The sequence below is a fragment of the Aquarana catesbeiana genome, linkage group LG09, assembly GCF_042186555.1.
Source record: "Aquarana catesbeiana isolate 2022-GZ linkage group LG09, ASM4218655v1, whole genome shotgun sequence".
Lineage (NCBI taxonomy): Eukaryota > Metazoa > Chordata > Amphibia > Anura > Ranidae > Aquarana > Aquarana catesbeiana.
Window position 1 is genome coordinate 61,733,581 of NC_133332.1, and position 13,023 is coordinate 61,746,603.

At 42.7% G+C, this 13,023-nt stretch overlaps 1 protein-coding gene across 1 annotated transcript in view; it reads left to right on the forward strand.

The window, feature by feature from the left end:
* The window catches only part of LOC141107725 (cytochrome P450 2A5-like), a 121,276-nt gene that overhangs the window by 60,449 nt on the left and 47,804 nt on the right, over positions 1 to 13,023 (forward strand). The window contains exons 3-4 of the mRNA XM_073598650.1: positions 3,294 to 3,446; positions 10,658 to 10,818. Coding sequence (XP_073454751.1) covers positions 3,294 to 3,446; positions 10,658 to 10,818 — 314 coding nt within the window. The remainder of the gene's footprint in view (positions 1 to 3,293; positions 3,447 to 10,657; positions 10,819 to 13,023) is intronic.

The following is a 13,023-nucleotide window of genomic DNA, read 5'->3' on the forward strand; positions in this document are numbered from 1 at the left end:
GGCTAACCTTCCCATACATACACAATTATATGCCATACGCGATATTTTATGTCAAAATGATCACTATTGATCTCTTTTGGTTAGGTCTCCAAGGCCAAGTTGAATTCCCACATTATTAAATTTTTTCTCTTTCTGTATTTTTACTGTTTACTATTGAACATACATTTGTTAATAAACAATATGCCTATCTGAGTAAAACTTAATTTTTTTCAAATCTTTTTATTATAAAAGTAAAAGAGAGCAACATAAAACTAGTGTGATATTTGACGCAATTTTTGATAAACTAACATATCAATATCTGGTTCCATGGATGCAGTAGCAATTCTCAATGAATTCTCAAGATGCTTATCAGACATTTTTATTCTAATTTTGCCCTTCCTGTGCTTCATCCTTGAAAACGGTTGCTCACAAATATAGGTGCTGATGAAAGGTATAAGGCGTAATTGTGAATGCCCTTGGGCCGCAGGTTGGACAAGGCTGCTTTAATACAAACCTGGTTTTTCTGCTTTGGTATACGTAGGTTGACAGGGCTGGCGCTTCCATAAGGCGGTTTAAGCAGCCATCTTACGGTGCCTGGGGGGGGGGGGGGGCGTAAAATCCCCAGCCAGGCAGTCACACGCACAAGCAGTTGACTCCCCTTCTACCAGCGATGTCCTGAACACACAGTAAGTGCCTGCATTTGGAAGGGGGAACCTCCAGCCTCTATAGAGGATACATTGGGTAACTAGATGGGTGACCCCTGTAAGATATTGGCGGAGCTCTGGACAGGAATGCAGGTGCAGGCAATGGGAGTGTGCAGGCTCTGCAGTGAGAGAAAGGAGCCAGGACTGGTCACTCCAGGACGCCTGCTGCATGCTCAGCCCAGCAAAGTGCTCTCGGGGCTCCCCTCATCCTCTGCCAGAAGATAACAAGCACATGGTGGAGAAGCAGCTGGCTGAAGTAGAGGATATCTTTGAGAGTGGATGCCGGGCTTCCCAATTTACCCGGTCAGTGCTGACATCCAGGGCCGTCTGAACTCCTTCACCTTCGGCATCCTGCCAGCTGCTTTTAGCGGAACATGTGCTGGGCAGAGCTTCCCCAGTTCAGACCCCATGCAGAGGGTGCTGTGCAGTGCCATAGAAAACAAAAGGGCCAGGTAAGGCCCATTTCCAGAATCCTGGGTGGGGGGGGGACATTTTTGTTTTCTTTTGTATGAACAGGAACGTATCTCTACCATAACTCATGCTTTACTCACTGAGTTCTGCAGCACTGCCATTCTGCTTTATGGCCCCTATGGCTGCTCACTTCCTGTTATGCTGCCCCCCTCCAGTCCCACTGCCCCCCTCTTGTCCCACTGCCCCTCTCCTATCACACTGCCCCCCTCTAGTCACACTGCCCCCTCCTATCACACTACCCAGATACCCCTCTCATGTCACAATGGCCTCCTGTCACAATGGTGGGTGTGGCAGGAGGATGGTGTGGGGTAGACATGCACAACCGAAAAATTCAATTCGTTTAATTTTCGTGTCATTCGTTTTTTTTGTCGTTTATTGGATCATTCGTTATGATCGTCATTCATTACTTCGGATCATTCGTAACTTCAGATGCATTCCTGTTCATTCTGTTCCATTCGTTTAGAGGCGGCATTCGTTACTTTGGATAATTTGTAACTTTGGATGCATTCATATTTGTTCCGTTCCATTCATTTAGATGCGGCATTCATTACTTCGGATAACTCATTACTTCGGTGCATTCGTATTCGTTCTGTTCCAATTGTTTAGATGTGGCATTCGTTACTGTGGATAATTTGTAACTTCAGATGCATTCGTATTCATTCTGTTCCATTCATTTAGATGCGGTATTCGTTACTTCGGATAATTCGTAACTTCAGATGCATTTGTATTAGTTATGTAACTTTCATTTAGATGCGGCATTCGTTACTTCGGGTTATTCATAACTTCGGATGCATTCGTATTTGTTCTGTTGCATTCATGTAGATACGGCATTTGTTGCTTCGGATTATTCGTAACTTCGGATGCATTCGTATTCGTTACGTTCACTAACAGTTACTTTAGCCAAATTTGAAAGAAAATTCTTTCTATCCCAAATTAGCTGCTATGATGCAGAAACCTGAATAGAAGAATTACTATCTTCAGCTATTGTACCTATAATTTAATAGTTTATAATAATAATAAATAATAAAAATAAAAACTATAATAATAGTTAATAATTTAATTACAATAGAAAATATGAAAAAAATTACTGTATTTATCAGCGTATAACACGCACAGGCATATAACACGCACATTCATTTTAAGAGGGAAGTTTCAGGAAAAAAACTTAAATAAGGAACTTTGAAGCAAAATAAGGGTCAGTGCCCATCTGCAGCCTCACCATTGCCATCAATGCAGCCTGATCAATGCCCATCTGCAGCCTCACAAGTGCTATCAATGCAGAAGCCTCACCATTGCCATCGGTGCAGCCTAATCGATGCCCATCTACAGCCTAGGGGGGACAGGGAGGGGGGCGGGATGAGCGCCGACAGATTACATACAGAGAGAATCTCCTATGATAGACAGAACAGTGGTCCAATGGCGGCCCAGGAGACGGGACTTCCTATTACAGAGGCTGCCAAGTAAACGGGAGATTCTCACTGTATGTAATCCGATGGCGCTAGTCCCGCCCCCCTCCCTGTCCCCTCTGAGGCAGCTAAAATTGAAGTATTGGCGTATAACACGCACACGCTATTTGCACCTGATTTTCATGGTGAAAAAGTAAGTGTTATACGCCAATAAATACAGTAATTATCCAAATGTAATTGATTTGTTAAACTCGTAGGTTGAATCGTTTTTCATTCTTTTGGATTTTTGTATTGTCAGATTTTTGTTTTTTCGGGTTTTCGTATGCATTCCACAAAAGAGTCTTTTGTTCATTCGGATGCTTCTGAATGAACGAATATGTTGAATTTAGTCTGAAAACGAATTAGTAACGAAACAAACTGCACATGAGTGGGGGGGCAGCAAAAATGCACTTTCGCCTAATCAATATTTTAATTTTAGCATTCCACCTATCAGAAACCTATTTAAAAGAAAAGATTTTAGCTTTGTATCACTTGTTGCCTTTAGTAATCCAGTTCTATCTAGCAATGCTCAAATTCGTCCCATCACCAGTGAATACTGTAGTATTGTAGTAGTGAGTAGTGAATACCTTAGTACATTTCTGCAGGTACTGAATTACTTTCTAGTTTAGACCTGTAACTACCAACATGATGTGTAAACATGTATATAATGTATTGTGCTTAATTTATGAACCAGGGATCGCTTTTACTAGTGACATAAACAGATGGAGAGAGCTTCGTAGATTTTCTCTGTCAACAATGCGAGGTTTTGGTTTGGGGAAGAAGGATATAGAAGACTGTATAGTAGAGGAATCACAATGTCTAGTGACTGAATTAAAAAAGACCAAAGGTAAGGAAAAATATGTAACCACCTCAATATCAGAATGTTACACCCCCTTCCTTTCTAGGCCACTCAGTGCTGTGAGAGTTTGACTGACAATTACTTGGTCATGCAATAGTGTACCCAAATTAATTTTATATAATTTTTTGGCAAACAGAGCTTTCTTTTGGTGGTATTTTTTAACCATTTTTTTTACAATGAAAAAAAAACCACAAACTTTCCTTAAACTCCCTAAAAAAACATATCAAATAGTCTTTCTTCATAAATTTAGCCAAAAATGTATTTTGTTGGAGGGTGGTTGTCATACTCCTAAAGGCAGGAGGGGATTTCATACATTCTGGAGGGGTTTCATACATGCAGGCACATGTAGTATACTAGAACACATCAGAATGCAGTGCGGGAAACCTGCGTTCTGTGCATGTTTCCTACACCAAGTTCAAAATGCACTGCCCTTGTGATCTGCAGCAGGCATCAATGCAATTTTAACGACAAGCGACACTCCAAACACAGGTGTTTGTCTGCAGGGGATCCCGTGATCCGGTTGTAGTGTGTTTTTTTTTTAAGTAGCCCATGCATTACTTTTGGTGCAGTGCATTGCTTCCAAAAAGATTACTGGTGTGAACCGGCCCTAAGTTCAGGTGTTGGACTGTCTAAGGATTGTAAAGCACTACACAAACTGTTGGCGCTATGTAAGTCCTGAATATTAATAATAATAAATCCAGTGTTTTGAATAGTGGTGAGGGGTTGGAACACCTGTCATGCTTTTATAGCTGTGTCCCGACTGGGGATGGGGGTCATCTCCTACATTGCTACTGAAAAGCAACATTTTGAGTTGTACCAAAACAGGAAGCGAGAAGAAATCTTCAAGTAGGGACACCTTCCAGTAGAGACAACCGCCTATGTAGAGATTTCCACAATTTTAGTGATATTTCCGCCATTTTCTGTTGTATTTTTGGGGAAAGAAGTAAAAGGAGATCTCCCCATGGACACAGAAGGCACAAGAAAACCTGAGAGGGGTTATTCCCTACCTTGCATGAAATTTAAAAAAAAAAGTATTTTGAAATACTTTAAATTTGTGCCAATTTTAACCTTTTAAAGACTAGGGAAATTTTATTCCTGAAAGAGGACCAAAACTCAATTTGGGGCGAAATTATCCCAACCTGATGCAGTGTGCGGCGTATGGTCTGAGCACTGACAGGCTGACCCCCCACCCCTTCAACCTCTGCAGCAATGTTGGCAGCACTTGTACATCTATTTCCCAAAGACAACCTCTGGATATGACGCTGAGCACATGCACTCAACTTCTTTGGTCGACCATGGTGAGGCGTGTTCTGAGTGTAACCTGTCTTCTTAAACCGCTGTATGGTCTTGGCCACCATGTTGCAGTTCAGTTTCAGAGTCTTGGTAATCTTCTTATAGCCTAGGCCAACTTTATGTAGAGCAACAATTCTTTTTTTCAGATCCTCAGAGAGTTCTTTCCCAGGAGGTGCCATGTTGAACTTCCAGTGACCAGTAAGAGAGAGTGAGAATGATAACACCAAATTTAACACACCTGAGACCTTGTAACACTAACGAGTCACATGACACCGGGAAGGGAAAAGGCTAATTGGGCCCAATTTGGACATTTTCACTTAGGGGTGTACTCACTTTTGTTGCCAGCGATTTAGACATTAATGGCTGTGTGTTGAGTTATTTTGAGTGGACAGCAAATTTACACTGTTATACAAGCTGTACATTCACTACTTTACGTTGTAGCAAAGTGTAATTTCCTCAGTGTTGTCACATGGAAAGATATAATAAAATATTTACTTTAATATTTACTTTTATAAAAATGTGAGGGGTGTACTCACTTTTGTCAGATACTGTAGATCCTCTTAATATTTCTGACCAACCATGAGATGTTAGAGTATGTACAGTTGTGCTCATAAGTTTACATACCCTGGCAGAATCCATGATTTATTGGGCATTTTTCAGAGGATATGAATGATAACACAAAAACTTTTCTTTCACTCATGGTTAGTGTTTGGCTGAAGCCATTTATTATCAATCAACTATGTTTACTCTTTTTAAATCATAATGGCAACAGATACTACCCAAATGACCCTGGTCAAAAGTTTACATACCCCAGTTCTTAATACCGTGTATTGCCCCCTTTAACATCAATGACAGCTTGAAGTCTTTGTGGTATTTGTGGATGAGGCTCTTTATCTTCTCAGATAGTAAAGCTGCCCATTCCCCTTGGCAAAAAGCCTCCAGTTCCTGGAAATTCTTGGGCTGTCTTGCATGAACTGCACTTTTGAGATCTCCCCAGAGTGGCTCAGTGATATTGAGGTCAGGAGACTGAGATGACCACTCCAGAACCTTCACTTTATTCTGCTGTAGTAGAGGTCATCTTGGCCTTGTGTTTTGGATCATTGTCATGTTGGAATGTCCACGTGCATCCCATGCGCAGCTTCCTGGCTGATGAATGCAAATGTTTCTCCAGTATTTTTTGATAACCTATTGCATTCATCTTGCCAACAATTTTGACCAAATTTCCTGTGCCTTTGTAGCTCACACATCCCCAAAACATCAGCGATCCACCTCCGTGCCTTTCATCATAGGCCTTGTTGACGCCTGGCTTTCTTCTGGCAACTCGACCATGCAGCCCATCTTTCTTCAAGTGCCTCCTTATTGTGCATCTTGAAACAGTCACACCACATGTTTTCAGAGTCCTGTATTTCACCTGAAGTTATATGTGGGTTTTTCTTTGCATCCCGAACAATTTTTCTGGCAGCTATGCCTGAAATTTTAGTTGGTCTACCTGACCGTGGTTTGGTTTCAACAGAACCCCTAACTTTCCACTTCTTGATTAGAGTTTGAAAACTGCTGATTGGCATTCTCAATTCCTTGGATATCTTTTTATATCCCTTTCCTGTTTTATGCAGTTCAACTACCTTTTCCCACAGATCCTTTGACAATTCTTTTGCTTTCCCCATGACTCAGAATCCAGAAACGTCAGTGCAGCACTGGATGAAAGATGCAAGGGTCTGTCAGGAGTCCAAAAACGCATAACTAAATGATCTCAGAAGTGTCTCAAACTGGGGTCCCATAGACTTGTAAAGGGAATGCAAAACCTGTTTGAAGCTAACAGAATCCATCATTACAGGCCCTTACAATGACATAAGTTTTGGGTAGGGGATCAGCCTTGGTAACTGTCAGGGCTGGGCCCAGCCCTTCCTTCTCTGAGCTGACCGCTCAGCTTTTGGCTAATTGCCAGCTCCTATCTCTCCACAGTGACTCACTTGTTGATGATTCTGCTCGTCAGTCCTGCCTACTTAAGCCGTCCGGTCCAGATGATCTTTGCCTTCGTCTTGGTCAAATCTCTAGAGACGCTCTCCTGTGTTCCTGTTTAGGGATGAGCCGAACACCCCCCTGTTCAGTTCGCACCAGAACATGCGAACAGGGAAAAAATTTGTTCAAACACGCGAACACCGTTAAAGTCTATGGGACACGAACATAAATAATCAAAAGTGCTAATTTTAAAGGCTTATATGCAAGTTATTGTCATAAAAAGTGTTTGGGGACCTGGGTCCTGCCCCAAGGGACATGGATCAATGCAAAAAAAAGTTTTTTTAGGAGCAGTGATTTTAATAATGCTTAAAGTGAAACAATAAAAGTATAATATCCCTTTAAATTTCGTACCTGGGGGGTCTCTATAGTATGCCTGTAAAGGGGCACATGTTTCACGTGTTTAGAACAGTCTGACAGCAAAATGACATTTCAAAGGAAAAAAAGTAATTTAAAACTACTCGCGGCTATTAATAAATTGCCAGTCCGACAATACACATAAAAGTTCATTGATAAAAATGGCATGGGAATTCCCCACGGGGAACCCCGAACCAAATTTTTTTTAAAAATGGCGTGGGGTCCCCCTCAAAATCTATACCAGATCCTCCAGGTCTGGTATGGATTTTAAGGGGAACCCCGCGCCAAAATTAAAAAAATAAATGGCATGGGGTCTCCCCAAAAATCCATACCAGACCCTTATCCGAGCACGCAACCTGGCAGGCCGCAGGAAAAGAGGGGGGACGAGAGAGCGCCCCCCCTCCTGAACCATACCAGGCCACATGCCCTCAACATTGGGAGGGTGCTTTGGGGTAGCCCCCCAAAACACCTTGTCCCCAAGGGCCTCATCCCCACAACCCTTGCCCGGTGGTTGTGGGGGTCTGCGGGTGGGGGGCTTATCGGAATCTGGAAGCTCCCTTTAACAAGGGGACCCCCAGATCCCGGCCCTCCCCCCTGTGTGAAATGGTAAGGGGGTACAAAAGTACCCCTACCATTTCACAAAAAAGTGTCAAAAATGTTAAAATTGACAAGAGACAGTTTTTGACAATTCCTTTATTTAAATGCTTCTTCTTTCTTCTATCTTCTATCTTCCTTCGGTTTCTTCCTCCATCTTCTTCTTCTGGTTCTTCCTCTGGTGTTCTCTTCCGGCATCTTACTCCGCGGCGCCGGCGTCTTCTTCCCTTCATCTTCTGGGCCGCTCCGCATCCGCATCCAGCATGATGGGATGGGAGGCTCCCGCTGTGTGACGCTTCTCCTCTTCTGACGGTTCTTATATAACTGAGGGCGGGGCCACCCGGTGACCCCACCCCCCTCTGACGCACGGTGACTTCTCTGTTCAGCCCCCTCTGATGTTATGGGGAATGCCACAGGGAAGTCCCCGTGCGTCAGAGGGGGCGGGGTCACCAGTGGCCCCGCCCTCCGTTATATAAGAACCGTCAGAAAAGGAGAAGCGTCACACAGCGGGAGCCTCCCATCCCATCATGCTGGATGTGGAGCGGCCCAGAAGACGAAGGGGAGGAGACGCCGGCGCCACAGAGGAAGATGCTGGACAGGAACACCGGTGGAAGAACCAGAAAAACCAGAAGAACCAGAAGAAGAAGAAGATGGAGGAAGAAACCAAAGGAAGATAGAAGAAAGAAGATAGAAGAAAGAAGAAGCATTTAAATAAAGGAATTGTCAAAAACTGTCTCTTGTCATTTTTAACATTTTTGACACTTTTTTTGTGAAATGGTAGGGGTAAAGTACCCCCTTACTATTTCACGCAGGGGGGAGGGCTGGGATCTGGGGGTCCCCTTGTTAAAGGGGGCTTCCAGATTCCGATAAGCCCCCCGCCCGCAGACCCCCACAGCCACCAGGCAAGGGTTGTGGAGATGAGGCCCTTGTCCCCATCAACATGGGGACAAGGTGTTTTGGGTGCTACCCCAAAGCACCCTCCCAATGTTGAGGGCATGTGACCTGGTACAGTTCAGGAGGGGGGGCGCTCTCTTGTCCCCCCCTCTTTTCCTGCGGCCTGCCAGGTTGCGTGCTCGGATAAGGATCTGGTATTGATTTTTGGGGAGACCCCAAAATCCATACTGGTATAGATTTTGAGGGGGACCCCACACCATTTATTTTTTTAAATTTTGGCTGGGGTTCCCCTAAATATCCATACCAGACCTGAAGGGCCTGGTATGGAATTTAGGGGGACCCCCCACGTCATTTTTTTTCAAATTTTGGTTCGGGGTTCCCCGTGGGGAATTCCCATGCCGTTTTTATCAATTAACTTTTATGTGTATTGTCGGACCGGCAATTCATTAATAGCCGCGATTAGTTTTAAATGACTTTTTTCCTTTGAAAAGTAATTTTGCTGTCAGACTGTTCTAAACACGGGAAACATGCTCCCCTTTACAGGCATACTATAGACACCCCCCAGGTACGAAATTTAAAGGGATATTATACTTTTATTGTTTCACTTTAAGCATTATTAAAATCACTGCTCTTGAAAAAACAGCCGTTTTTAAAACTTTTTTTGCATTGATCCATGTCCTCTGGGGCAGGACCCGGGTCCCCAAACACTTTTTATGACAATAACTTGCATATAAGCCTTTAAAATTAGCACTTTTGATTTCTCCCATAGACCTTTTTAAAGGGTGTTCCGCAGCTTTCGAATTTGCCGCGAACACCCCAAATTGTTCACTCTTCAGCGAACTGGCGAACAGCCGATGTTCGAGTCGAACTCATGTCGAACTGATGAGCTCATCCCTATTCCTGTTAAAGACTTGCTTGGCTGACATTCCTTCTGGCTCCAGATCCTGCTTGCTGTTCTACTACGCTCATCTCTGGCTCCCTGATGTTTTGGCTTGCCTGACTATCCGTTCCGGGTTCCTGAACTCTGGCTATGTTTTGACTATGTTTACTCTGTTTACCTTTTTTATTAATATTATTAAACAAGTGTGATTTAACTGCACTTTTGTCTCAGTCTGATTCATGGTTTCTGACAGTAACTCATTAGTGCACTTGGAAAATTGTGCATGTGGCAAGATTTTCCTAACAGTGGGAGGGACTTAAAACTTGAGAGCATATCACAGATCGCCAAGGTCTTCAGTGCATAAAGCACAGGGTGCAGAGGTCAGGAGTGCGTAATGTACAGAGTACAGGGGTCAGAAGTTAGTAACAAGCAGTGTGCAGGGGTTAGGCGTGTGTAATGCAAAGTGCAGGGGTTTAGGAGAGCATAATGTACAGGTCAGTAGTAAGACTGCATACTATAGGTCAGGAGTGCATATTCTACACAGTACAGGGTACAAGTGTGCGCAACACACAGGGTGCAGAGATCAGAAGCGCATTTTGCACAGAGCACAGGGGACAAGATCTTGTAATGCACAGAGAAAGGGTCAGGAGTGCATAACCTACAGTGTACAGGATTCAAAAGTGCCTAATGCACAGGGTACAAGAGTCAGGAGTGCATAATGCACAGAGAACAGTGGTCAGGACCGTGTAACACACACAGAGTGCAAGGGTCAGGAGTAAATAGCACACAGAGCATTATGCATAGGTCAGTAGTAAGAGTACAACAAATAACTACCTCCCTCCCCAAACCAAAATCCCCCTCCCCCGTACAGCTCTTCCCCTTCAATACAGCTCTTTTCTCCCACCATTAAACACACTTACCAGACCAGGGCAGTTCAGAATCAGGGAAGTCCTCTCTCAGCTGGGTCAAGTGCCCAGTGCGACTTTCAGTACTAGCTGCTGTGCTATGCCATAGATGCTCTGATCAGGGGTAGCCCCCCCTATCCCATCCATATCAACGCCCTGATGGATTTTCCAGATTTTACCTTTAAATCCTTTCCAAAACAACATGATGTGTTGCAGTTTCTGTTTTTATGAGTTGTGTTGCTTTATCTCCCATATTTTAGGGTTATTTCTTAATCCTAAACAGTTCTTCAACAAAGTTTCTGGCAATATAATATTTTCCATCATGTTTGGGCATCGCCATGATTATGATGATGCCGACCTTCTTGATGTTGTAAACACCATCTCAGAAACTTTCCATATCATCTGTTCAAGCTGGGGGCAGGTAAGAGCCAACGACAAGCGTGCTGAGATTTTAACCACGATAAGTAATAACTGGTAATACATTCTCTCAGATGCAATCTGTATAATTACATTGCTCTCTCTTTTTCTCTCTCTCTAGACTGTATATTTATGATATGTATATTTATATATTTTTGTAAAGATGGTTTTGGCACATGACACACAGAAGGGCACACTAGAGTTTGACTCCTACAGAAATCTTTATTTCTGACCTCATGGCAGAAAAAGAACTTCACTGCCATGAGAATAATTCAAATAATGTAATGGCCTGGTTCCTGCTCCTGGACAGTTCCCCTGCTAGCGCTAAAACACCTGGAATCCCCATCTTCAATTCAATGCTAATACATTGGATGGACACTTGAGGCGTAAATCACCCTACTAGAATATAGTTGAATTTGGTGTCAGTTCCAGTCCTGTAAAACAATACAGTTGAGGAAAGAGGTAAGACAGCAATGGGCTCAGTTTTCTCACTGGTATTGCTATTCTAAAATATTGATATATATGTAAATTATTTGGTTCCCGGGCAGGCAGCTTCTACACCCCAGAGTATCTCCAAGGTCTCCTTGGCTTGTAATGTAATATAATAAAAATTAAATTGAAGTGCTACACCACCGCTGGGAGGTCCTGATATAACTTTATTCAAATAAAAGTCAGGGGGACAATCCAAAAAGTAGCCAATGAATTTTGGGTGTCCAAGAAAGCCCCCTTCATCAGGGCTATAAAAATTAATAAGGGCATCTCCATATCAATAAAAAAAGTAATAATGATATCCCTGAAGTGGGAATATTATATTAATATTGAATTGACAATTCCCACCTCAGGGATATCATTATTACTTTTTTTATTATCATTGATTTTTATCTAATTTATGAACTGAAATGGCATGGTTTATAATTCATATTCTCATATTTGTCTGAGGTTCTTGTATATTGATTATCTATTCAATGTTACCTGACATTACCTTTTATATTTTCAATTCTGTTGGCCATTGGGTATTTGGTTTTAAATATGACCCCGAGAGATATCGTTTTGTATTGTATCGACATTGAATTGATATGGAGAAGTTCTTATGTTTTTTCAATCCCTGATGAAGGGGGCATTCTTGTTTGACATGTTTTGGACTACCAAAACATGTTGGCTACTTTTTTGGATCGTCCCCCAACTTTTATTGGAATAAAGTTGTATCTGGACCTCTTAGCAGTGATGTCTCACTTCAATTTTCATTTTTGTTACGTTACACTGTAAACCAGCATGACCTTTAGCAGATTTAATGATAGTTGACCTCCTGATGATAGCGCCACAAATAGTAAACCCCCCCCCCCACTTTTGATGGAGGCTGCAACTTTATGCCTATTACCACTCAATGCTTACACCAACCATGCCCTCAGCACATTGGCTCAGCTGCCCCAACCCAACAGCTCAGGAGCTACTCCATCTGCTCTTGTTACTTTGCCTTTTGCAGGCAAAATGGCCCTAAAATGCCTGCAGAAGCACAGAAACTGACAAAAAAAAACAACAATAAACCAGGGCAAGACACAAGTCAGCAGATTCACCTTCTCTGTTAGTCCTTGTGACTAGTGTCACAAAGATATGGGTATTCAAAAAATTTACCATTGACACCAGAAACAGGAAATGGGAGAAAGGAAAACTGTTTTGTGATAACTTTCTCAGAGGTGATGTACCCTCAGCTCAGTTTGTAGTGATTTCCTCTCAAATTTTGTTCTGTCTTCAGTACAGGAATTAAAGGGACGTCTCTGTAATAGAACATAGACAGAAAAAAGATGTCAAGGGTTTTAAACATTTTATACAAAACCTCAAAAATAAAGGTTTGGGCTTTAGACATTCTTTTTTGGACAGGTTTCTTTCCTCTTGGTTTCACATTTGTGATATAAGATTAGCTGTTGGGATTTACATAACAAATAAACCAATATTGTGGGTTTCCCAGGACATACCTCCCAACAGTCCTGAATTTTGTGAGATTATCCCACATTTCCACTTAAATCTCAGGCCTCCTGGCCCCTTTATTGGGTTGATCCCTCTTTGTCTCAGTGCCCCCTACCTATATTGAGCACCCCCTCCACACACACACACACACACACACACACACACACACACTGAGCACCAATGCCACCCTCTCCTCCACTGAGTTCTTGTGCCTCACAACCCCTCACTGAGCATTAATGCCCCC